This window comes from Erinaceus europaeus, chromosome 3 (assembly GCF_950295315.1).
Source record: "Erinaceus europaeus chromosome 3, mEriEur2.1, whole genome shotgun sequence".
In the NCBI taxonomy this organism is placed as follows: Eukaryota; Metazoa; Chordata; class Mammalia; order Eulipotyphla; family Erinaceidae; genus Erinaceus; species Erinaceus europaeus.
Window position 1 is genome coordinate 153,078,340 of NC_080164.1, and position 26,124 is coordinate 153,104,463.

General features: G+C 39.3%; 1 protein-coding gene across 22 annotated transcripts in view; it reads right to left on the reverse strand.

The window, feature by feature from the left end:
• The window catches only part of LIMCH1 (LIM and calponin homology domains 1), a 390,588-nt gene that overhangs the window by 204,848 nt on the left and 159,616 nt on the right, over positions 1 to 26,124 (reverse strand). For all 22 annotated transcript variants that reach the window (XM_060188131.1, XM_060188132.1, XM_060188128.1 and 19 more), the window contains exons 2-3: positions 25,606 to 25,676; positions 3,464 to 3,533 (exon numbers count right to left, since the gene is read on the reverse strand). In XM_060188131.1, coding sequence (XP_060044114.1) covers positions 3,464 to 3,533; positions 25,606 to 25,676 — 141 coding nt within the window. The remainder of the gene's footprint in view (positions 1 to 3,463; positions 3,534 to 25,605; positions 25,677 to 26,124) is intronic.

Below are 26,124 nucleotides of genomic sequence, written 5' to 3' on the forward strand. Positions count from 1 at the left end.
AATCATTAGTTAGTGCTCATTAATGACTAGGGAAAGTAATTCCTTATACTGACAATAGCTGTGTTGTGGGTATTCTCAACATAACCAAGCAATTACTGTAAGTCCTGACACCTGGAGACAGAATCCATTCCCATAGGTCAAGTGTAATCCTACAAGCCCCCATTTAGAAGTTAATACTGAGTTGTGGGGGAAGTCATGACAAATTTTTGCACAGAAAAGTATGTCATGACTTTTCCAACAACCCAATATAAAGCCACTTTGTTACCTATGCTTCTGACCAAGTAGCTATTAACTCAGTTCTTCGGGGAGCTTCCTCAGGTCTGATTATGAGATAAAGTAGGTCTCAAGACTCAGGGAAATATATGCTTATATTTACTCCAAGGAGGATATATATATATATATCATAGGATAAGGTATGCAGAAAGAGAACTGACCTCCCACATTCTTTGGGTGAGCTGTTCTCAGGAAATCACTGTGAGTTCCCCAATCAAGGTGTTCCTGAACCTGTAGGTCTGTTTTTTCATGGAGATTTCATTACAGAGTCATGGTTGATTAAATCACTGGCCACTGGCAGCTGAAATCAGAGCCCCATACCCCTCCCCAGTGGTTGAAGGCAGAATAGAAAGTTCCAATTCTCAAATCACTTGGTTCCCCTAGCAACAAACAGCCCAGGCTCCAGGGCTTTCAATGCACCACCTCATTAACAGAAGCTCAGGTGTGGCTAAAAGAGATCATGAATAAGAATAAATTCTTTCCTTCAATATTTTCAGAACTAAAGTTACTGAGGAACCAAAAACAGCAGAATGAGCACTGCAAAAGATGTTCCCATTGCTCTTACTGAATAAGAGTTTTCAAGGATTTTTCAATGCTCCTTGCTAGAAATGGATTTAGGCTGTACAGGTAAAATAACCTTAATTATAAATCAAAACATCACAGTAATGAATAAGAGAAGAAAATATAAGTGATCTAAGTTGAAGTTAAGAAGAGACAAGTGTTAGCTGGGAAAGAAAAAAATGGAAAGTACAAAGCCAAAAAGAAATTCAAATAAAATGAAACCAAGGAAGAAAAGTATAGTACATAAATGAAAGAGAAGCAATGAAGAATCCTTTATGTCTTAAATCAAATTGTCTGTCTCATCCTATGTAGAGGCAGTACATGAAGAACAGCATTTAATTTGCAGTATGAAGCAATAAAAAGGCCAATGCATTTGTTTTAAATGCTAAATTTTACTAAAATGACCACTTATTAAGTTATTCATTTTTTTAAATTAAGGTTCAAGCCCATTTACTTGAGCTACTGGACTCAGATCTACTTGCTTCTGCTCTTATGGATTTGACTGGAGCCTTTCTCAGCTTGATACTGCATGCTTTTGTTGCTATAATATTAACTTCCAGAGCTCTGAGGTCAGGAGTTGGATGGCACATGTTTGAGCCAAAAAGACGCATCATTAAGCCCATGATCTTCACCTTTGAAAGAGATTTTCTTTTTTTTAAGGTGGAATGAAACCATGTCAGCACACATGCATGATATTACTAAGCAACCTCCTGAGCCCAATTTTTCATTCTACATTCTCTCTTTGTGGGAGAGAAAAACACACAGAGAGACAAAGAGAGGAGAGACCCCATAACATTGGTGCAACATCCATGGACTGTCCTGACCCCCAGAGCCTCACACAGAGTATGTGCTCTGCCTGGTAAACAATCTCTTTGCTGTAGTTATGGGTTTAAATAAAATATTAAAAGATAATTACTATCTGTACACATTAATTATATGAAAGCATTCAAAGCCATCCTTTCAAATTCATCTGTTTATTAATTTATTTGGCCACATGGTTCTGACAAATTTTATTGGAAAGATTTTAAATAACTAATCACCAACTTGTTACTAACAAGTAGAAAGTAAAGCCCATCTGCAGAATCAGGAATTCTTCCTATTAAAAAAAATCAATTTTAGCTCCTAGGACCACCCTCAAGCCTCCACCAAGCCCCAGATGCTGCCGTGGCTCTGCCCTGACCTCCTTGCACAGATGACCACATGAAGTGTCCAGAAACCTCATCTCTTCAGAGCCCTACCCTACTAGGGAAGTATTAGGGACAGTACAGGTGTGTCTAGGAGTATGGATCAACCAGGCAACTAACCACATGTCAGCAGGAAGCAGCTACAGAAGTGCAAAACTCCATCCTTCAACATCCCAAAAAGCATTTTGGGTCCATGCTCCTAGAGGAGGGCATGTTACGGGAGAAAGAAGGGCCACCCAGAAATGGCAGTGGTTGCAGGTATAGGTGGGGCCTTTGGCTTTAAAAAGGCTTGACCTTTGGGGTCTCTCTCTCTCTCTCTCTCCCAGGACTACCATGTGACCATTATCAAGCCCGTAAGTGGGTTGGGTCCTCTCCTTCTCTCTCTCTCTCTCCATGTTTTTGTGTCCAATAAAGTTTAAGTTACCTGAAAAAAATCTATTTTAGTCAGCCTGCTGAAAGCATGTACCTTAACTGCATGACACCTGCAGTTTTCAAGCACAATGGTCCCTTGTGTTGTTTCATCTAATTTCAGTTAGTCATCATGATAGTGCTAGAGATATTTCTGACAACAATCAGGAAGGTCTAAATAGGAGCCTGCCTGAATTCTTGACATTTTTCTGATTGTTTTCTGCGAGACCACATGCACAGAGGCTGTTAAACACAAAGTGCCAGTCACATAAGTCCTCAGGCTTCATGCACACAGTTTTCTACACACATCCTCGTGCGCACCTGTGTATGCACCAAATTCCTTCCAGAACACCTCTGTCTCCCTCACCACCCACTCCATTTTTCACATGAAAAGCACTATCAAATAAACAAATAAAATTAACTTCCAAGAGTCAATAGATGAAAAAAAAAATGTCTCTGACCACAAGTAAACATGTACGTTTTATCAGCCTTAAGCGGGAAGGTTCAGAATTTGCTTAAACATTCTCCAGATGATGCTAGGGTCCCATTTACTGCACCATTATGTCTACAAATGTGGTATTTAGACAGCAATTTATCGTGAAAATGTAACCTTGTAGATCATAGAATTCTCTCCTTAACCACCTCCACTTTCCCCTCTCTCTATCCCAAAAGAATGCAGTGGAGAACTGAAAATGAGAAAACCCTAATTACAATCACATTCCTCCCTGGGGTCAACCTACCTATCAGTCTCTCACCCCAAAACAAATTTACTTCTTTAAGAATGAAAGTGCTTGTAAGTCATGGGGGAGTGTGTGTGTGTGTGTGGGGGGGGGGGGAGACAAACAAAGATTAAAATGACATTTAGACATAACTGTAATCTTTCATTTTTAAGTGACCTCCCCATTTAATGGATTCAATGTGCTCTCATTCAAGTAGAATATATATTGCAGGATAGAACTGTAATAAATGGCACTGTCATGACCCTTAGGTTAGAACAAAGGAATACTGGCAAATAAATCTCCCTTCTGGATACTCACCAATCCTGCAATGGGGGTAGGCAATCTATTGATCTTTTTTACAAGTCCGGGTTTTATAGCATTCAGCAACCTGTCATGAGAAAAGGCAGAATGTCAAGTAGGACATAAAGCAAGATGAATCACACAAATCACCTCTATCTGGGGCTTCAGCTAAATTGCTGAATGGGAAATGCAGTGCATTTAAAATACGTAGTAAATCTCAATAATCTATGAGCCTTCATGCATACAAATGAAGAGCTTTGCCAATGTCAAGTCTGTCCATGGCAGATGATGCTTCAGAATTTTCAATGATGGAAGATTAGAAAGGATAGAGACCAGGAATGTGCTTCAAGGGAATGGGCATGAATGTGAACTGGATTGAAGCTGGGAGGGAATTGTCTAGGACCAGAGCCAGGTATTACCACACAGGCAAAGCTTGCTCCCAGTTTTCCTGGCTGAGGTAGGGGGTCTCTCCAGGGATGTACTGAGTTCAGAGAACAGCATCTATCTTTGCAAATAATTTGCCAAAAACTAATTCTGCCTCCAGACCTTCTTGCTCTTTGAGGAAAGTAGCTTGTTGAATGTGGTTGTGCTTCACTTTAAAAAGGGAAGAGTGTGTTTAGCAAGAGGTTAACCCATCATGTCCTGAAGATTTTAAATATGGTTGACCACAATTCCCTTGAGTCCAAAAAATGTTTGAGCAAAGCATTCCCAGAGTAAAGGCTGAACTCATAGCAAAATGCTAATCCATGTGAGGGAATGCAAAGAGAAACATCTATAACTGCTAGTCTTCAGGAAATATCAGTACAGAATAGAGAGAAATCAAGGAGGTGACTTGTAAATTAAAATAGGATGAGCATCAGGGAAATGTGGTGGAATAGAACATTTACAAACTAAGTTTATCATGCAAGGAATGTCGAAGGCAAGTGATTGGAGAATAGATATATTTATTCTCATACCCAGGAATTAGAGGAAAAATAATTCAGGAGAAGATACAAAAAGATACTTAGGGCAGAACTTTATAATTCAGGGGTTAGTATACTATAACCTAAATGTGGTTCAATGCCACATTTTTAAAATAAGATTGTACTGCATCAAAGTCACATCATTCACTACATATTGTCTATGGCTGACTTTGTGCTACAATAGAGTTATAACAAAGGACATGTAGCCCTCAGAGTGCATGATTTTTTACTATGTGATCCTTTACAGAAAAAGTGTCCCCCTCAGTTACAATTTATGCGATCCAAGATTATGGTAAATTCTCAAGGATCTATGCATGATAAATTTCTACACATTGGTAACAAAGAATCTTTGAAACCGCTTAGTACCAGGTATACATGTGATCTTGGCACACTATGTATTAACAGTGAGGACTAGCCTTCCAGCAGTTATGGAAAGCTGAATATTTTTGCTTTTGTAGCAAAGATGGACTGCCTGTTCTGAGTCACTTCTGCAGCAATTCCAAGGAGCTATCACAGCAAATAACACCTTTAGGGGACACTGCATTTTTGTCTATCATGAGACAGCAGGGTGCACTTTTCACGAATGCACTCAATTTTAAACAAATGTACTTTCTTCTGAAAGTGTTTCTTTAATTCTTTTTTAGAATTCCTGATTTTATTTTTAAAGGGAGAATGCAACTTATTAACTCATCTCTTTGAGACAGAGAAAACTGAGGCCTGCTGATGACTTAGTAAGCTCCACCCCCACCTCTGGCTGATTAATGTTATAGTCAGGCTCCCTGGTGAGCTTCTTGGATCAGCACAAACTCCCGGGCAGTATCTCTTGGATTAAAAGAAACGGAATAGGCAGTGTGTCCCTAAGATGTACTTCTTTCCTCAATGTGTAACAGTGTCATCTTAAACAAACAAACAAACAAACAAAAAATTCCACTCAGGCTCTGTTGGAGTTTCATGCCTGCACGATACCACTATTCCTGTTGGACTCTATTTTCTTTGTCTTTTTTCCAGATAGAAGGTGGGGATAGGGGGAAAGACAAGGAGAGAGTAAAAGACACCTCAGCAATATCCCATCACTCATGAAGTTTCTCCCTTGCATGATGTTCCCATGTGGTGGCAAGGGGCTTGAACCCAGGCCCTCTACTGGGCAAGTTATCTCCCAGTACTTTAAGCCTTTAAAATAATGTTTAAGAACAACACTGACTTTTTTTTTTTAATTTTAGCACATCCAATCTTAAAAATGTAAATGTTGCTATCACCCTGGTCCCACAATGCCTTAGCCTACTCCTTAAAAGTAACTCTTTCCAGAGAAAACATATAATAATACAGAGTTTTAAAAAGCAAGAAGGTATATAGCATATAATATACCATAAACCATGCTTTTCCACTTGGCAGTATATCTTGGAGGTTTAAGTATTTTCCTTGGAGAGGATGTCTCAGCAATATATACATTATAGATTTATAATGTGCTATATTATAATGAATTATATATACTCCAGTTTAGTGCAAAATATAAGACATATATATACATACAATAAGATATGAGTAAGACCTGAGGATACTTGCAACTTCATTAAAACTCTGATTTCCCTCCAGTAAATTAAAATATAAATGTTATCAATAATTATTTGTTGGTAACATGTTTTAATTTGACAGTACTTTATATAATGACCCTTCTAAAGCATAGTGCCCCCAACTGACCAATCTTCTACATACTACGCATTTCTCCATTTTTGCAGGAGGAAAGGTAGAGCCTAAAGCAGAAACAGAGATTCCCCAGAGACTTGCCCAGCTATTCAGTGGACTGCAGCATGGCCATGGCAGTCTTCACCTTTAAGGCCAGTCATTTTGGCATTTTATACCAAAACTATTTTTACAAGTTTCAGTTCCTATAAACAAAGATAAACAAAAAAGAAAAGGAAAAAAAATCATAAGCATCAGAACACTAATACATGCCATCTGAAATACAAAGGGAGACTTTCAACACTAGACAGGAAAAAAAAAAAGGAATGGAAGACGTTGTCTTCTGGGAGATGGATAAGCCCCAGACACATCTAATCTGAGTTTAATCTGTGAAGGATATACATCATGAAAGAACTGCAGAGAAAAGGAAGTAGTCATATACTTGCTGGTAACTCTATCCTCAGCAGAACTCACATCATCTCCTACCTGTGCCTATCACACACAGAGTCTATTATTTGAAGATTTTAACAGGTAGCTTGCTGTCTCCATCTGGTAATGAATGATCTCTATACTTATCTAAGACATGTCTGGTAGATTGACATAATTCTGCACAGTAAAAAAAATAAAATAAAAATTCCATGTCTTCTGCATTATACAAACACATACATGAGCCAAAAAAAATGCTACAAATGTCAAAGACATAACAGCATGCAATATTTTCCAGCATTTATCCAGTAATTATTGATCAATCATCTGCTCTGTGTTGCACACTACTACATGGAAAAGACAGTAGTGAACAAGATGAGCAAACTTCCTACTATTTAGAACTTACCATCTTGAACCAAGTGAGTAGATGGGGTAGTAAAAAGAACAGAAAGTAAATCACTAAGTAAATGAAAAGGAAATTTCAGATAGTGTAACTTGTGGGATAATGAACCTTGTAAATGATACTTTCACTGGGTGGTCAGAATACTGTTACAGTGAGGTAACAGTCGAGGAAAAAAAAAAAAGGATGATACTAGTCCAGGAAGATTGAAGGCAAGAGTTCCAGGCAGACTGAACAACTGGCAGAAGAGCTGATGGCAGGATCTATTCAGAGACTCATGAGGCTAAGCAGAAAGAGGGGAATGAAGAGATGTATGGTGTGAGGACCAAGATGGAATCAGCTTCCAGACCCAGGTACGTGTTTAGATTTGTTTTTTCAAACATAATACACTTAGAAGTGCATCAGATAAGTTCAAAGACAGAAACAAAAGTAATCTGATTTATAATTTTAAAATATCACCATATGCAGATAGATAGCAAATGAATTTGCCCTATGCATATAGATAACTTTCACTTACTCTAAGCCATGGATATCATAAACCTAGATAAAATTGGAATCATAAAACATATACCACACAACTTACTATAGAAGAAGATACAGTGGATTTGGAATAGCCCAGGTCTTCATAAAGAAATCCAACACATTTTAATTATGAGGAAGGCACATGATCAGGGGCTCATTTTCCTCTTCATGAAAATTCACTCCACTCTCCATGGTTGAAGTGAGGAACCAAATGAACAACGTGTATTGTTAATATTTGGAAAATGTAAACTGAGGGGGCTGGGCAATGGCACACCCGGTTAAGTGCACATAGTACAAAATGCAAGGACCAACACAAGGATCCCCACTCATGCACCCGCTACCCACCTGCAGGGGGGTCGCTTTATAAGTGGTGAAACAGATCTGCATGTGTCTATCTCTCTCCCTCTTTATCTCCCTCTCCCCCTCTCAATTTCTCTCTGTCCTATCCAATAAAAAATGAAAAAATGGCCGCCAAGAGCAGCGGATTTGTAGTGCAAGCACCAAGCACCAGTGATAACCCTGAAGGGAGAAGGGAGAAGGGAGGGGAGGGGAGGGGAGGGGAGGGGAGGGGAGGGGAGGGGAGGGGAGGGGAGGGAAGAGAAGATGTAGATTGACACTCATCTAATGTACTGAGAATCTCTCTCTCTCTCTCTCTCTCTCTCTTTTTTTTTTTTTTTTGCTAAGTAACTGCAAGCTATTATATCAATAACTGCAACTTTTCCATTTTTCCATTGCTTGGCCAATAGCTGAAAAAGACTAAAATAATTTTTTTCTAGCTGCCTTTGGATAAAACTCATACAGAAATAAATCAAGTTAATAAATATAGAATGCCTAACATATGGATAGTAACCACTAGAAACAGGAAGAATGTTATGGTCTAGATAATCCTCAATTATGAACAAAGTTAATGACATTAAAAGTAAGAAAAAATACATGTGTTTTTTATATGGTAAAAAAAAAATTAGCTAGTGTCTACTCAATTCCTATATCCTAAATCTAAAGCATACTGTGACCAATTTCAAGTAAGTCTATTCCATATGTTCCTTTATACACCCAACCAATATTTATTGAGTTTCCTTCTATTCTGACCCAAAGTTAACTACAGAAGTACAAAGACAGACTGGTTAGGTCTCAGGTCTCTACCTCATGGGACAAGTTTGCTGGCAGATTTAAAACTTACAGAAAAAACAAAATTGTGCATATATGCAGCTCACTGACATACCACCTATGCAAAGCCATCTTGAATTTTTGATAAGTTGAATTAAAGAGTTGCCTCCCACACATTCTGTGGAACACAGTTGTTGAAAGATTTACAATTGGATTCCTTATAGAAAACAACTGTTGAGAAGTAGAAATGGGGGTGGGGATAATATAATGGTTATGCCTTTATAAAAAGCCTTTCATGCTCAAGGCTCTAAATTACCTAATTTCCAGTTTGTGATAGCTTCTTAACCATTACTTAATGGTTATAAAATACAAGTTAAACAATTTATTTTTCCTAGCAGTTGAAAAAAAAAATCTCAAATTACTACCATTGAACAGAAAGCTTCTCATTCACACTGATTCTTTAGATGGCCAATCTAATAGCTCTTGAAGGGGCATGAAACTTTGAAAACTATTGCCTAGGATATATTAATAGATGATCTAGAAATATACCAGTGAAGAGTTTATTTGTTGTTGGATTACAATGCAAACATGAAATGCAAAATTTTTAATGAATTGTAAGATTCAGCTTACTCTACAATCTATTCAATCCATCACTTCAAGTCCAAAAATTGCTCTAAAACTTGGAGGAAAACAGAGAAGCTACCTAGACCTTGAATACAGGGTTGTGAAGTTCACACTTAATCTCTTGGGAAATGAGTTTATTCTTTGCAATAAGAGATGACATCATCACCTCATTTGCTTGGTTTGTACAGCTGCAACAGGCAACTATGGTCACAAAATTTTGTGTCCCTTTTAATCTGACTCAATAGTATTTTTCTATATGGTTTCCTTGATCCATTTTTCTTGGGCTTGATGATGTACTCTGGACAAAAGTGTATGCGCATTCATTTAATCTAACATGGCAACTGTTTTGAACCTAAGCATGAGTTCAATTTAACCTCAACCATAAACCTGTTACAGATGTCATTTTTAAGGATTTCATTTTTTTAAAGTTGCCTTGGTACAAAAAGGAATGATAAAAAGCCTCTCAGGTCAAGAAAAATCAACTAAAATATAGGGAAAAGCAAAATCTGGCTGAAGAGAATTTCATATGAATAGCGGCAAAATGCAGATTATCATCATTAGCATCAACCAGATGTTTGAGGGTTGCTATGGATTGTCAAGAATGAGCTTGGTGCAGGTCTATCACAATCACTTCCCTAGAATTTAACTAAAGACATTGATTGTTCTACAAGCTTTAGGTCTGTGTAGACTTGAAATTCCTTTTAATGTTATTATTCTTGTGTGTGTGTGTGTGTGTGTGTGTGTGTGTGTGTGTGTGTGTGTGTGTGTGTGTGTGCGCGCGCGTGCGTGCGCGTGCGTTATTTTATTTTATTTATTTTTTATTTTGCCTCCAGGTTTGTCACTGGGGCTCAGTGCCTGTACTATGAATCAACTGCTACTGGAGGCTATTTTTTCCCATTTTATTGCCCTTGTTGTTACTGTTGTCGTTGGATAGGACAGAGAGATATCAAGAGAGGAGGGGAAGATAGAGAGGGGGAGAGAAAGATAGACAGCAGCAGACCTGCTTCACAGCTTGTGACCCCCATGCAGGTGGGGAGCTGGGGGCTTGAACCAGGATCCTTATGCTGGTCCTTTATTATTCTTTTTTATTTTATAACCTATGTAGATTTAAAATTCCTTTAAAATCTTATTTATCTATTATTGGATAGAGACATAGAGAAATCAACAGGGAATGGGGAGATAGAGAAGGAGGAAGAGACTGATACCTGCAACACTGTTTTATGGTTCATGAAGCTTCTCCCTGCAGGTAGAGACTGGGGATTTGAACCTGGATCCTTGCACACTGTAACATGTGCTCAACCAAGTGTGCCACCACCAAGAGACAGAGACCACAGTACTGAAGCTTTCTTCAATCTGGTGGGGGACAGGCTCAAATCTGGGTAGCACACATGGTAAAGTAGCATACAACCCTGAGGATCCTGGAATCTTTTTGATTGATTTTCAATCTCTCTCACAATCTACTCTCGGCAGAACCATTCCTACTTTCTAGAAACTAAGGACATTTGGGGGAACAAAAGGTCAAAATTCAGCCAAGTGATTTACATCAGGAAGCTATCCTGAGGCATATTTTCAGGGTCAGGGTTCATGAGTAGCAGAGTTAGGGCTACAAATATAGGCATTCTGAATCTAAGAAGAGGGCTTTCCTGAGATATTTATTTATGTATGTATTTATTATTCGCATTTCAATAATTTATCGCCAGCCACCAGCTTCTACCAACGTAATTAGCCTGCCCACCACACCCAAACTGACCCCATTTCTCCCATGGCTTTGGTCATACTGCTGCCCTTTTCTGTGACCATGCTCCTGAGTATCGGAAGGATTCTCTTCAAATGTCCTCACCTGGTAAGTAGGTCAACCCACTGCCTTTCCTGCTATGTTTCCCACTCTCAGGGTCTCCCTGCTTTTGCAAGTTACAAGTCTCAGCTCACATATGGGATCAGTGAGTTGTGAAAGCAGGCACTACAGACACAGGATTGAGCATAACCAAATAAAATGGAAACTAGCATTACTCTGACACAAGAAATGATACGTGTATTCACTATTGAGCTAGGTAGTAATTATGTATAAAGGGTTGTAATTAGTATTTCTTTTGTGTTGCTAAGACCTGCTATTGCCAGGCTCACTGTCAAGAGGAGGCTGAGAGGAAACCTGGATGGTGAAATTGCAGTGAGGCTCCTCTGAAAGACTTTCCATCCTGGTGTCAGCAGGATAAGCAGGTCACTCCTTGCAGTCCACAGTTCTTTAGCAAGAAATGCTCAGGGGTTCTAGGATTGGAACCCATAACACTCCAAAGGTAATATGAGCCTTATAAGACAGAAAGGCCTGAGTTCAAATCCCAATTCTGCAGTGTATCAAGGAAGTGATTCGGGCATTCAACTCTCTATGCCTATTTCCTCCTCTATAAAATGAAACAATAATGCCTACTAGTTATGGCATGGAAGTATGAAATTATGCACCTCAAAAGCTGGGCACTAGCCTGGCACATAGTATGCACTTCACAATTAACAGCGGTTATTAGGACTTCTTCCTCTCCAAGCAGGTCTCGGGCCCAGCCCTGCCCAAAGTGGAAATATGATGCGTTAACCACTGCTCACTTCTCCTCCACAGCATCTTGTCTGTCTGAGACTAAAGGTGGTTTAGAGTTGGGACAACTGAGAGGGCAAAAGTGAGGGAGTGCGATGACCTTAGTCCTCTGGGAGTGTGGCCTACATGGGTGTAGTCTCCAAAGCCAGGGTGGGAAGGAAGGAAGGGAGGGTGCCAGAAAAGGAAAGGGTGTAAGGAGCTAAAAGGACAAGCCCAGCAGCATTACAGCTGTGCCCACAGGTGCCTTGGGCCCTATTTCCCATAGTGGTGCAGCTAGCCTTTCACTCTTGCCAACACTCTTATCTCCCCACCTCACTTGCAGTCCCACAGGATGATGAGTGAAAGCACTTTTGCTACCCCAGAAAGGGGTGGGAAGCTCCCAGGGTGGCTGGCTAGAATTCTGAATGGATTTACTATTCATTTATAAAAACTGTATTATATTACCTGTGGTCTTTTGTGATTGGTTACTTGCATATATCATAATACTTTCAAAGGTCAACTATACTGTCACATCTATACTGTCACATAAGTTAATTTTTATGGTAAAAATATTGTATTGTATAAATATACCACATTTTGATATATCTATTCATCAGTTGATGGGCATCTAGGTTGTTTTGCAACATTTGTCTAAAATGAAAAAATGCATTTTTGAGTATTTGTATAAAGTTTATCATATGAAATAATCAGGACAGATGTTCTTATACCTTTTAGTTGTGTATCTAGAAGAATAACTGCTGGCTCACCCAGCTACGTAATGATTAGCCTTGTGAAGAAATTCCAGATGACTTGGCAAAGCAGAAGTACCAATTTATATTTCTATCAGTTGTGTATAAAGGTCCCAATTTCCTTCACATCTATGTCATACTGTCATCCTTTCTCATTATGACCAGTGTAAGGGATGGGCATTGTTCAACAGCTGGATACCTGTTTTCCATGTGGGAAGCCTTGGACTCAATCTCTGATACCACATGAGAAAGGAATACAGACAAAACAAGTGGAATCTCTTGGTCTCTGGTCTCTCACTGAGTGTGAAGTATATCTCACTGTGGCTTTGTTTTGCATTTCTCTAAAGACTATTGATAATGAACGTATTTCAAGTGCCATTTGTATATTTTCCTTAGAGAAATATCTATTTAGATGTCATCTCTAATTTTAAATGGAGTATTTTTCTTTATAATTATTAACTTAGAGTTCTTTGTATATTCTACATAGTTTGTGGAGGTCAGCCTCATGGTAGCATCCACAGTGGTTTAAGGAAAGGCAGGTAATAGAGCTGGTCTCTCATCTAGAAAGGCTGACATTTCTATTTTTCCTTTCACTCACTCTTCTCTTCCTTAATAGGGAAAGGGAGTTGTATTTCTGCATAGCTAACTTTAAAAAGAAATTATTAATAAATAGAATCCTTAGTGGGCTATTGGACAAAAGGTTCTCTGCTGTGAGTAACCAAAGGAAACATCTAGAATGGCACGCTTGCAACAGGGACTTTGCGCACTTCATTGTGGGAAGCTAGCCCACCCAGCCTGACAACCCGAGAGAGACAATTAAAGAAACGGAATATTAAGGAAATAAAATTAGGGAGCTACTAAGTTGTCTCAAATGCTAGCAAAGCCTAACCCAGCATGTAACCTGCAGGCAGGCAGTGGGATGGGTCAGTTTCTCCTTCAAAGTCAAGCTGCCTATATTTAAACCTGTTGTTGCATATTTTTGAGCCAAATAACTAACCAAATGAACATATAATATATTTATTCAAGGGGAAATAGATCATACCTGCTATTTAAGTAAGCAAGAGTTTGAGATCGACAGAGTAAAATAAGTTACCACATTTTAGAGGACATGGCTCTAAAATAAATTTCTTTTTTTAGATATATATATAGTGAGAGAGAGAGAGAGAGAGACCGAGACCATAGCACTGAAGCCTCCTTCAGCAGTAGAGACTAAGTTAGAACCTGGGTCTTGCACATGGCAAAGGAGAGCATTCTCTAAGTAAGCTGTTTTGTTAGTCCACTAAAATAATTTTTAATTAATTTATTTATTTAAGAAAGGAGACATTAACAAAATCATAGGATGGGGGGGTACAACTCCACATAATTCCCGCCACCCAATCTTCATATCCCATCCCCTTCCCAATAGCTTTCCCATCAAAAGAAACTCTATACTAGGCCTACTGAGTCTAGTTTAAACTAGGTAATATAAGAAAAAAATGCTAAGTGTCATATAATTTCAAATGTGTAAACTGTCTATGAATCTCCCCATTCCACAAGGAGACTTTTAAGTTCGTTTAGTTGGTAAGAATTTAAGGGGTGTGGGGGAAGGCAACACTACAGGGTGGTGGTGGTGGGGCACATCCATTCTGCTCATTACAACTCCTGCAAATTTGCCTTCTGTGCTCTTCGTTTAGTTTCAGAACAGAAAGCAGTACAAGATCCTGAATCCCCATGTAACCCATGCCAATCTTCCAACAAAAAGCAGCTTTTCACTGGTGACAGAAAGAGATAGAGAAAAAGAGAGAGACAGAGAGAGAGAGAAGGAGAGAGAGAGAGAGAGAAAAGGAGGAGGAGGAGGAGGAAGAGAAATAAAGAGAAAAGAAAAAAAGAAAGAAAGAAAAAAGGAGTGGGTTGATATGTCCTCACTTGAACTTAAAAGCTTAATGAGTTTTGGTGCCGAAAAGCTGGAAAGAGGCCAAGTCATTGAGGTCAACTGTGATTTGGCAGAAAGACAAGGGAGAACCCTACATAGCAGCCTATCAAATTCCTACCAGTCTATGAAGGCCAAGATCAATAATAGGAAAATGAAGTCAAGGTTGCTAAGATTTGAATGGCTATAGAAAGAGCCCTAGACAAAAACTTTTAAGACTCGCTTGCTCTACTACTCTGGATTTCTATCTAATTAGCTATAAGGAGTGGCAGTAGACAGGTCTGATACAAGATGCTCATCCACCAGGGATGCTAAGAGGATTAAATGAGGGATGTGTTTGTAAATATTGAACAAAGCAATGGTGAACAGAAAGCATGAGGCTGGAGTTGCATGGATAGGTGGTCATATTTTTCAGTTTGTCAAAGACAGTCCCAGGCATCACTTGCTGTTCTAGGATTTTATCTGAATGACAAATTACATGGCTGATAATGACAAATTACATGGTCTACTGATAAGTCATTTCTTCTCTCTCTCTCTCTCTCTCTCTCTCTCTCTCTCTCTTTGCCTCCAGGGTTATCACTGGGGCTCAGTGCCTGCATTATGAATCCACTGGAGGAATTTTCTGGAGGAAATTTTTTCCCTTTTGTTGCCCTCGTTGTTTATAGTTGTTCTTGTTATTATTGTTGTTATTGCTGATGTTGTTGTTGGTTAGGACAGAGAGAAATCAAGAGAGGAGGGGAAGACAGAGAGAGGAGAGAAAGATAAACACTTGCAGACCTGCTTCACCACTTCTTCCAAATGAGTCTTTCTTGCTCTTTTTGAAATGGTTTTTCTCACAGGAATTATAATTTTTCACATCTTAACCTTAATAACCAGCAATCACTGACAAATCTAACTTGCATGAGTTCAACTCAGTGTCTCAGCCATAAGCTTCAGGTCCTCACCTCCAGTAGCCAACAGTATTCTCCCCCTCCATAACCTGATTATGACCTCATCTTGCCCAAACTGAAACCAGGATCTCTATCAACAAATAGAGACCCTTTCTGTCAAGGGCTCCACCTTGCTTGCCATTTTCAATTAAAACCTTAAAGTTACCCTTAGGTTGTTTATTATTCATCTATAACCTTTAAGCTATCCAATCTGATTAATGTCTCCAAAATTCTTCTCAGTTCTATGACTCTGGAGGTCAATCCCAAAAAATCCTTCTGTGGCTCACAAGAGCCCGAGCAAACTGTCTATTTCTCCTCTTCATCCACCCTCAGGTCATACCATAGTTCCCCTGTCTATTATGCTCTGACCCAACAAGTTCTCATGCATTTCCTTCAACACATAGCAATTTCAAACACACTATTCCTTCAAGTCTAGAACATTTCCTACTTACTTCCATCTCCTTTGCCTGTTACCTAGCTAATCCCTGCTCTTTATTTGGGTCTCTGTTACCTCCTTAAGGGAACTTGAGACCTATGTCTTTTTTTTCTTTTTCCTTTGGCCTCCAGGATTATTGCTGGGGTTCAGTGCCTGCACTATGAATCCGCTGCTCCTAGGGTCTTTTATTTTCCTCCACTGGATAGAACAGAGAGAAACTGAAAGGGGAGGGGAAGACAGAAAGGGAGAGAGGAAGATAGACACCTGCAGACCTGCTTCACCACTTATGAACCAACACCCCCCCTACACACACACAGGTGGGGAGCTGGGGTCTCAAAACGGGATCCTTGTGCAGGTCCTTGAGCTTTGTACTATGTGCTCTTAACGTGGTGTGCCACTGCCTGGCCCCCAAGACTCAGGCCTTGATGGAGACAGAATTTAGATGCTGAATCTGGTGAGGGTTACACGACACAGTGCATAGCATACTAATCTTTTTTTTATGAATCTTTTTTATTTTATTTATATAATTTGATAGGACAGAGAGAAATTGATGGGGGAGGGTGGATAGAGAAGGAAAGACAGAGAGACACCTGCAGCACTGCTTCACTACTTGTGAAGCTTTCCCCCTGCATGTAGGGACCAGGGGCTTGAACCAGGGTCCTGGAACATGGTAACATATGCACTCAACCAGGTGCACCACTACCTGGTGCTGAGTATGCTAATCTTTGTAGTAATTTGCTGGGCTATATGTGGGTTTTTTGTTTTGCTATTTATTTTGTTTTGTTTTTGAATTGTCACCAAGATTATTGCTGGAGCTTGGTGATTGCACAACAAATCTGCTACTACCAACACCACTTTTCCTTTCTTCTTTTTTAAAATATTTTTTAAATTTATTTACTAGATACAGAGAGAAATTGAGAGGGGAGGGCAAGGATAGAGAGGGAGAGAGAAAAAGAGGCACCTGCAGCATTGCTTCACCACTCATGAAGCTTTCCGCCAGCAGGCAGGGACCTGGGGCTTGAACCTGCATCCTTGTGCACTATAACATGAGCACTTAACCAGGTGCACCACCACCTGGCCCCTTTTTTCTTTCTTCTTCCTTTCTTTTTTTTATTGGATATGTACTTTTTTTTGAGGGTTAGCTGAATGGAGAAAAATCTCTCCCTCCATCAGGCAGCTTTCTGTGCCAAAACACATTTCTACTCCCAGACCCTTCGTCCTGTCCCTTAGTAGGACACACTGTTCTTCCCCACTGCCTAATCTCATCTTAGGTGAAATTCACATGGCTTTTCATCACCCTGGTAACGGTCTTCATACTACAAAAATCTCCAATTCAATTTCTTATTAAGTCTTGTAGTAACTCATGATCATTTCTACATTTACTCAAACACTGGTTTACATTGTAACTCCTTTATATGATAAAGCCCTTAAGATCAGGGATCAAGCCTTAGATTCCCTTTTTATACCCTTTAGTGCCTTGTCTTATTTAGGATTATGAAGAATACAGTCAACATCCAAGAGTCTCTCATGTGACAATGACCCCATGCAAGGCTACACCACCAACACTGTCCTAGAGGACTAGTACATCTCTGTGGCACAGCACATTTCATGCTGAAATCAGGACGAGAATCCAAGACTAGGCCTCCTTCTCAGAATAAACAGCTCATTCATCAGCAATGATATAAACAAATATTTGCCAAGAGATTTCTTATCTTCAGAAAGTTATTTCAGTAACATAAGGACTGAGACAAAAATCCACTAAGACATTCCTTATTGGTCACTTATTTGTAGACTAAAATACTCAAAACTATTCATTCCATGAAAATGTGTCTGCACAACAAAACCCAAAAGTTCACCTCTATTACTCTACAAGATGGAACTGGAGCAGAGACTCTTACAGAGAAAGAAAGCAGAGGTATCCATGCTCTTCCATCTCCCAGTCTTCAGGATGGGTCCATTATTCGTGTAAAATTATGGGAAGAAGACTAGGAAGAAAGTGAGAAAAGGAGAGGAGGTAAAAGAAAATAGGAAAAGGAGAAGAGAAAAGGAAAGGAGGAGAGAAAGGGAGGAGAGAGTTGTAGAGTGGAGGAAAGAGGAGAAAAGCTGGGATTGGGATAAAGTTAAAGAGTACTGATATAGGATGTCTAGGTAGAAATTTTATCACTGGCCTCACTCAACAAGAGTTTACAGGACTGGAAAGGTAACTGAACTTGATAGAGAACCAACTTAAATGTCTGAGGTTACAGAGGCCACAGGTTCAATTCCTGACACTACTATTGGCCATAATTGAGCAGTGCACTGGTACTCTTCCTCCCTTCTTTCACAGCAAATAAGTTTTTTATAAAGATTTACAACAGAGTTTTATAATGGAGTTAATAACAAAGGTGTTCTGTGCCAGACCAGTGTCTAATGATGGGCACAAGAGATAAACAGAAGGGCCTTCAGGAGTCTTTCTTTCTTTCTTTCTTTTTTTTTTAACAGTTTGTTTATTAATGAGAAAGATAAGAGAGAGAGAGACAAAGAACCAGACATCACTCTGGTGCATGTGCTGCTGGGGACTGAACTCAGGACCTCACGCTTGAGAGTCTAGTCTTAGCCATTGTGCCGCCTCCCGGGCCCCACTTCAGGAAGTTTTCCATCTGGTACAGAGGGGACAAAGAGCTAAAATGGGGTATCTTAAGTATCAGAGCCAGAAATGGCAGAGGCACATAAAGAGTTAGAGAGGAACCTACTAACTCTGGCTTCTGGGCTCCAGAACAGCTGCCCAAAGAAAAAAACCACAAGAGGCTGGAGGAAGCAGGCGGAAATGACAGTTACCACAAAGGTCAAGGTTACTGTTTTCAAAACAATCACTTGGGGTCCCATGTTCTACCAGCCAAAGCTCATTATTCACAGATGATCGAGTCTGTAAGAGACCCAAGTTTTCCTGCCCAGTTTTTTGATCACAGGTTCGGCAAGAGAAGTTAGAAAGTGAAATCCAAATTCGTCATCCCCTGGCTTGTTGGCAATGGAGGGAGGGAGCTGATGGGCACTCAGTGACAGAGCTGCATTGACTATGTCATATTACTAATTGACTTTCGGCTTATTCCCAACAATAATAATGAGAACAGTAATTCATCTAGAATACCAACCAAGTATCAGACTTTGTGCAGGACTTTTTGGTACTCTCTCATTGGACTGCCTTGGAGGCCTTATGAGGTAGGAATTTTCCAATCACATAGACAAGGGGAGAAAAGTGAACATATCAAATGCCTGTGGTATTCCAAGCACAGTTCATTTACTCCTCAGAGAAAGTCCTTGAACAATTGTATCTGATCCTCTAGGATCCAGGGAGGTGAAGAACTTGCCTAAGAAAACACAGGAGATGTATCTAGGAGCTGGACTATCTAGTAGGTTGAACTACATGGAGTCACACTATTTCACTGTATTTGGTCTACTAAGATGAGATTTTCATAGGATTCAATGGAAGGGCTTGAGATTCTATTGACTTTCCCTTAGACCCTCCCATAAAAGAAAAATGTACTATCCACAACGACCCTGGGTCCATGCTCCCAGAGGGATAAAGAATGGGAAAGCTATTGGGGAGGGGATGGGAGATGGAGATTGGGAAGTGGGAAGTGTGTGGAGTTGTACCTCCCATCCTATGATTTTGTTAATGTCTCCTTTCTTAAATAAATAAATAAATTGTTGGTATGCATGAGACCCCTTCTGTTTCATTTGGTTTAAATCCCCCCTGCTTAACACTATTTTATTTACATAACCACTGTTAACAAGTTCCACCCTCCCTCCAGGGCATTTGTGGTTCAGTGATAGGATTCTCGCCTAATCTGCCCCCTCTTTGTCACACTCTGATTTTCACCAGTCACTTTTCTCTCCACCCTCTCTATGTCACATCCTGTTTCCACCCTACTTGGGAAGTATATATAAAGACAGCATTGTGAGTTTTAGAGTACTTTACCTTGAGTTCAGCTTAGCTCGTCTTAGATTGTGCTGTGTCCTGCATGAATAAAGAGATACTGCGTACAACCCAGCCATGAGTCCCTGGTCGTCTGTTACCCGCCCGTGAAGCCAGCCCGGCAAAAATAACATAACCCGTCGAAAACAACAATTAATTAATTTAAAAAAAGAAAAATGTATTGACTTTAATTGAATATGTATAATATACTTAGAAAGTAACAGAAAGGAAGAAGTGGGATGGATGGAAAAATCAATGCACAGAGAAGAAAGGAGAGTATATTCCCTGCACCCAGATATATGATTCTTATCATTCCTCACACTTGCTTTATCATATAATTTTCTATATACACCTGTTTTTTTTTTTTCAAGAACCATTTGGATCTAGTGGCATATGATCTGGGTAATCATTGCATTACTCTTGTAATGCACCTAAAGTTCAATTTTTTTCTCAAAATAAGAAGGGAGGAAGCTAACAAAGAAACTCCTTAAGAAAAAAAAAAGTTATTTGAGGGGTGGAGAAATAGCTCAGCCTATTAGAGCACCATGCCTGAAGTTGCAGGTTCAATACTCCCTCCTATCTCTTCTATTGTTCTCCCTCTCATAAAAATAAATCAATCTTAAAAACAAAAACTTTAAAAAAAGTTTGGGGGCCCGGTGGTGGCACACCTGGTTGAGTGCACATGTCATAATGTGCAAGGACCCAGGTCCCCACCTGCAGGAAGAAAGCTTTGAGAATGGTGAAGCAGTATTGTAGGTGTCTCTCTCCCTCTCTCTATCACCCCCTTTCCTCTTGATTTCTGGCTGTTTGTATCCAGTAAATAAAATAAAAATAAGTTAAAAAAATAAGTTTGTTTAGGGAGTCGGGCTGTAGCACAGCGGGTTAAGCGCAGGTGGCGCAAAGCACAAGGATCGGCATATGGATCCCAGTTCGAACCCCGGCTCCCCACCTGCAGGGGAGTCGCTTCACAGACCTCCTCTCTGTCTTCCCCTCCTCTCTCCATTTCTCTCTGTCCTATCCAACAACGACAACAACAATAATAACTACAACAATAAAACAACAAGGGCAACAAAAGGGAATAAATAAATAAAATAATAAGTTTGTTTAAAATAAGAAATTTGATTCACATGAATAGTATTTTGTATAGCCTAAGCTCAACAGTCTTAATGGACTTGCAAACTTGTTCTATAAAGGACCAGATAGTCTTTTATGCTTTATAAGCAACAAACTCATTTTGTTGTATTTAACACCTTCAAAAAAATGTAAAAATAGTGCTTAGAGAGAAAGAAAGCCAGCACAAAAACAGGCAAGGAGCATAATTTGCCAACTCCTCATACAGAAGGAAGTACAGAGAATTCTTATCTAAATGATCAAGTCATGAAAGCAATCCAGGAACTTTCTTTTGGGGTTTATTTCCTAGTAGTCTTCTCATCTGGGTTTCAGAAAGCACATGACATCAGTGCTGGGAATGGTTTCTGTAGAGAATAATTTCTACAGTCTTTTTTGTAAATATTTAAGTCCTCGAGGACATAAGGAGGCATTGAATGGACATTTCTAATAGCATGACACTTGTCACACCTTTGCAGCTCTGTTACACTTTGATGCTAGACCTATTATTTAATTCTCAGTTGAAGAACTCACATTAAGCCACAACCACACACACATGTGGCAAAAAAGGGGGGTATACAAAAGTATATACACATCTACAATAATTCTATTTGACACATGTACTCCACATTATATTACTACTGCAAGTTACATATTTGTATATACTTGTACACAAAGGATGCATATCCAAAACTATGTGCACTGTACATCACCGTGAAATCAAAGAACTTCCTGATAATTTTGATGCTACTTAATATCTATCTTATATGCCACCTGTAGGTGCCAGTCTCTTCTCTTGCCTGTTTCTGGACACAAGTCTAACACTTTTGTTTATCTGCATCTATTTTTCATGGTTTTACCTAAGACAGCAGAAACTCCTACGTTCCCCACTGACCAGTTTTCTGCCCTTTATTACTCCTCCACTTTTACTTAATTTCTCTTCCTATTTTAAGAAGGGTTACCATTTTTCCAAGGCCACTATCATCATGCAGTTCGTCTACATCCTTTATCCAATTAAAACTTAGTGTTTAGCTCCTATATTCACACACACACACACACACACACACACACACACACACACACACACACACACACACACCCCTATTTCTTGCCTTTTGTCTTTCCCTTATAATCCCAACTCTAGACATGGTTATGGGCAAATGCTAAGGAAGCAGACTTCCTGATTCTAAATTTCTCTTAGTATGATTTAAAAATTTTTTTTAATTATCTTCATTTATTGGATAGAGACAGCCAGAAATCAAGAGGGAGGGAGAGAGATTGAGAGACGCCTGCAGCCCTGCTTCATCACTTGTGAAGCTTTCCCCATGCAGGTGAGAACTGGGGGCTTGAACTTGGGTCCTTGTGCACTGTAACCTGTGTGCTTAATCAGGTGTGCCACTGCCCAGCCCCTCTTATCAGTATGACTTTGACATATTATTTAAACCTTTGCCTTCCTATATTAAATAGGCATGATAATAGTCTTCATAGCTGAAGGGTAAGTTTAAAACCATGTTTGTGGGAAAAAAAAAATCAGATCCCAAGTCCAAAAGGTGCCTTTCTACTTCATAAGCACCATGATTCTTTTTAATTCAAACTCAAAAATTTTAATGAACAAAAAGCACAATGTCTTTCAATGGTTGCAAAAAACCCAGAGAAAAGATGAGTTTGTTGAACAAAAGGAAGAACTTTCATATGCTGTTCATATCCAATCTCAGCCCTGAAACCTATGACACCCACTCAGCTTTTATGCTTTGGCAAACTTAGATTTAGACTACATTGTAATTCATTCACCTTAGCAAACTCTTTGCTGCTGGAGATTCAGTGAGGGGAGGTAACAGGGTGTGGGGGGGGTTGTTGACCCTGGTCCTCTGAGTCTAAAACTCAAGCTTCCTTCAAATTCTCTCGTGGTTCTCAAGCTTCCTTCAAATTCTCTCGTGGTTCTAATGCTTCATGTGTAGAGGACTAGATGATAACTCACTTGTCTTGGGTTTTGTCCCACCTATCCAGACAGCAACATTTCTCATATTTGTCCTTGTCCTCTACTCTAGCCACTTTCCTCCCCCTCATGCTCTGGCTGTCTGCAGTCCAGTTCCTTTGTTTATTTAAGGAAGCACCTGGATATAACCCATGCATCTGGGTTGTCTGACCATGCTATTTCCTAACTATGGCCTGGACTCAAAACCTGTCTTTCCGCCCCTAACCAACTCCAACATTCACTAATGTGTTTATAGAAGACCAATGGATAATGCCACTGCATGCAGGGACACTCTATTCTCTAATTCAGCCTGTTCACCTAGGTAGATGCAAATCCTATGCTAGATCCAGTCATATCTTCAGATAGACCTGCTCAATCCAAAATCAGACAAAAGATAATATTCCTCAACAGGTTTATTCCCGGGAATGTAGTGGAGCCATGTATGCCTACCAGAATTTTCAGAGCAAATATTCAGGTGACAAAAATTAGTACCAAAGACCCGTTTGAACTGAACTGTCAAAGATGATCTGTTAGATCTGATTCTGGCTAGTCTGTTGACACCAGAAGAGGGCTAAAGTCAGATTCACCGGGGATGCAACTTCATTGGAATCACATGGGGAGTGTTTGGAGCCTGTCTGGACTTGTCTTTGGTGAGACACAAACCTAATTATAATTTGCCAAGAGATGAGCTCTGATTTAAATTTAATAAAGTGAAAACAGGTGATAAGGAAAGCAAGTATTCGAACAAGGAAAGCCTCCAAAGGAAGAGAAGTATAAAAACAGTCATCAGGGAATATGAACTTCTCCTTAGAGTAAAAATGGCGTTGGAGAGCAGAGAAGGAAAAAAACAAAAACTGACTTGAATGGTCTTCGAAGGTGCTGCATATTAATTATTCACAGCCCTGCAACACTGTATAATATTTCCAGTTGCCTTATACACATTATTCTTTTGAAATTAACACAAAAAATTTTATGAGATAAGAGAGAATGGACTGAATGAAGTTAAAAGAAGGATAAAGAGGGAGTTGGGTGGCAGCACAACAGGTAAAGGACACATGGGGCAAAGCGCAAGGACCTGAGTAAGGATCTCGGTTGGAGCTCCCAGCAGGGAGTCGCTTCACAGGCGGTGAAGCAGGTCTGCAGGTGTCTATCTTTCTCTCCCCCTCTCTGTCTTCTCCTCCTCTCTCCATTTCTCTCTGTCCTATCCAACAATGACGACATCAATACCAACAACAATAACAACCACAACAATAAAACAACAAGGGCAACAAAAGGGAAAATAAATAAATAAATATTTTTTTAAAAAGAGGGATAAAGATTAGGAAAGCTATCAGGAGAGGCGATGGGGTACGGAGTTCTGGTGGTGGGAATTGTGTGGAGTTGTACCCCTCTTATCCTATGCTTTTTCTCAGTGTTTCCTTTTTATAAATGAAAATTAAAAAAAGAAAAATAAATAAATAAAATAAAAATAACAAGCTGAAATGACAATAAAAATAATAATAAGTAAAAGGGTGAAGAACTTGAGTATATTGTTCTCCGGCACCAAAGCCCAGGTTCTTTAAAGCACAATGAAGTGTTTAAAAGTGACCCAAAATAAGAGCCCCTGCTATGATCTTATTTACATAAAGTTGAAGATCAGCAAAGCAGGTGCAATGGTGACAGATATCAGAAGTATTTCTCTAGATTGTTGAGATTAAGAAAGGATGTGAGGGAACTTTCTGTTCTAATGGCTTATGAGAAAAGTCATGCTGTATTTTTATATGTAAATTTTGTCATGTCTTTTCTGACAACTCAGTATATCCAGAGGAGAATGTAGGTTATCTGTATGTCTACAACTTTCAGTACTCATCAGATTATATGTTTAGGAGGAGTATTTCATGCATATACATACTGCCTCAATGAAACAACCAACACCATCCAATTACCTATTAAATAAACTCAATATTTGAAATCTGATTTGAAGCTCTTGTCCATGTAGCATTAATGTTCTAATTTACTTTGTGTCTAGAACCACTTTACAATAAACTCTGAAATCCATGATCACAGCAAAACTTTATGACAGAGCCCAGGCTGAAATCATAAAATTTAAACAGTGCAGTTATTGTTCACATCTGAACTGAAATGTGAATAAATTAAGTATATTGAACATATACCTCAGTTCAGTGGATCCAATGAAAAGGAGAAGTACCTGGCATGTTTTGAGAATATGTGAGTAAATAGAAACACTGTTTTCACTTGGTTCAAACTGCTTTTGTTCAGAGGGGGAGGGACTTGAAGGCAAAAGAATTGCTACTTTTACAATTTAGTCTACATCCTTACAGTTACCTGAGCCCAAATTCCTACATTGTGAAAGTTGGCTGGAACTGGATGACAGTTACCAGATGTTCCATTTTATCTGGTTTGAAACTGCTATAGGCTACACCATTCCTTACTGCCACCAGCCCTCATTCATATACTTATGCTTACTGCTCAGTCCAGTGTGTGTGTGTGTGTGTGTGTGTGTGTTTGTGTGTGTGTTGGTGTTTTGTTTTGTGCCTTCCTCCCCCACCCCCACATGAACGTCAGGTAAAGTAAGCTCTGGGCTCGCTTCTTCAGGTAAAAAGACAGACAGACAGACATAGATTGGGAAAGACAGCAGTCTGAAAGCTTCCTCCAAAGTTAGGACTGGACTTAACCTTTTGTCAAGCACACAGTAAAGTAGGTATCACAGATACAAACTGAAAATATGCACAACAAAACAAAAAATTTACAGATACACTGAATAACACTGATAGTTCTTCTAGAATAAAAATCAATGGAATATAAGCTATACTCACTCGCAGAGAAGGATTCCATTTTCCAACCCTGTCCGAAAATCTTTATCACCAAAACTTCTGCCGGTCACTTGCTGAGAAAGAAGGAAAAAAGAGCAAGCATAAGTGTTTTTTTTTTCTTTTTAAATCAGGAAACTTGTTTTTTGTGTTGTTTTTTTTTTTAATATTCAAGGACTCTGAAATAACTGGTTGCATTCCAACAATGGAACAAAATTGTTAGGTCTCAATTTCCTTTCAATGTGTAACTTTGCTTAGATCAGCTTATCTTAAATTTAGTCCGTTTCTTTGAAATGCTTTTTTCCCTAGCTTCTACCTTTAAAAATATCTGCTATTTCTGATAAGGAAATTACCTTCTAGATTTAGTCATGATAAGTCAAGGCAGTAACTTATTTCATTCCCCAAATCTGACACACACACACACACACACACACACACACACACACACACACACACATTTAAATTAAAAAATTAAAATAAAAGCTGTGGAAAGTACTACCAAAGAACAAAATATCTATCTGTTAA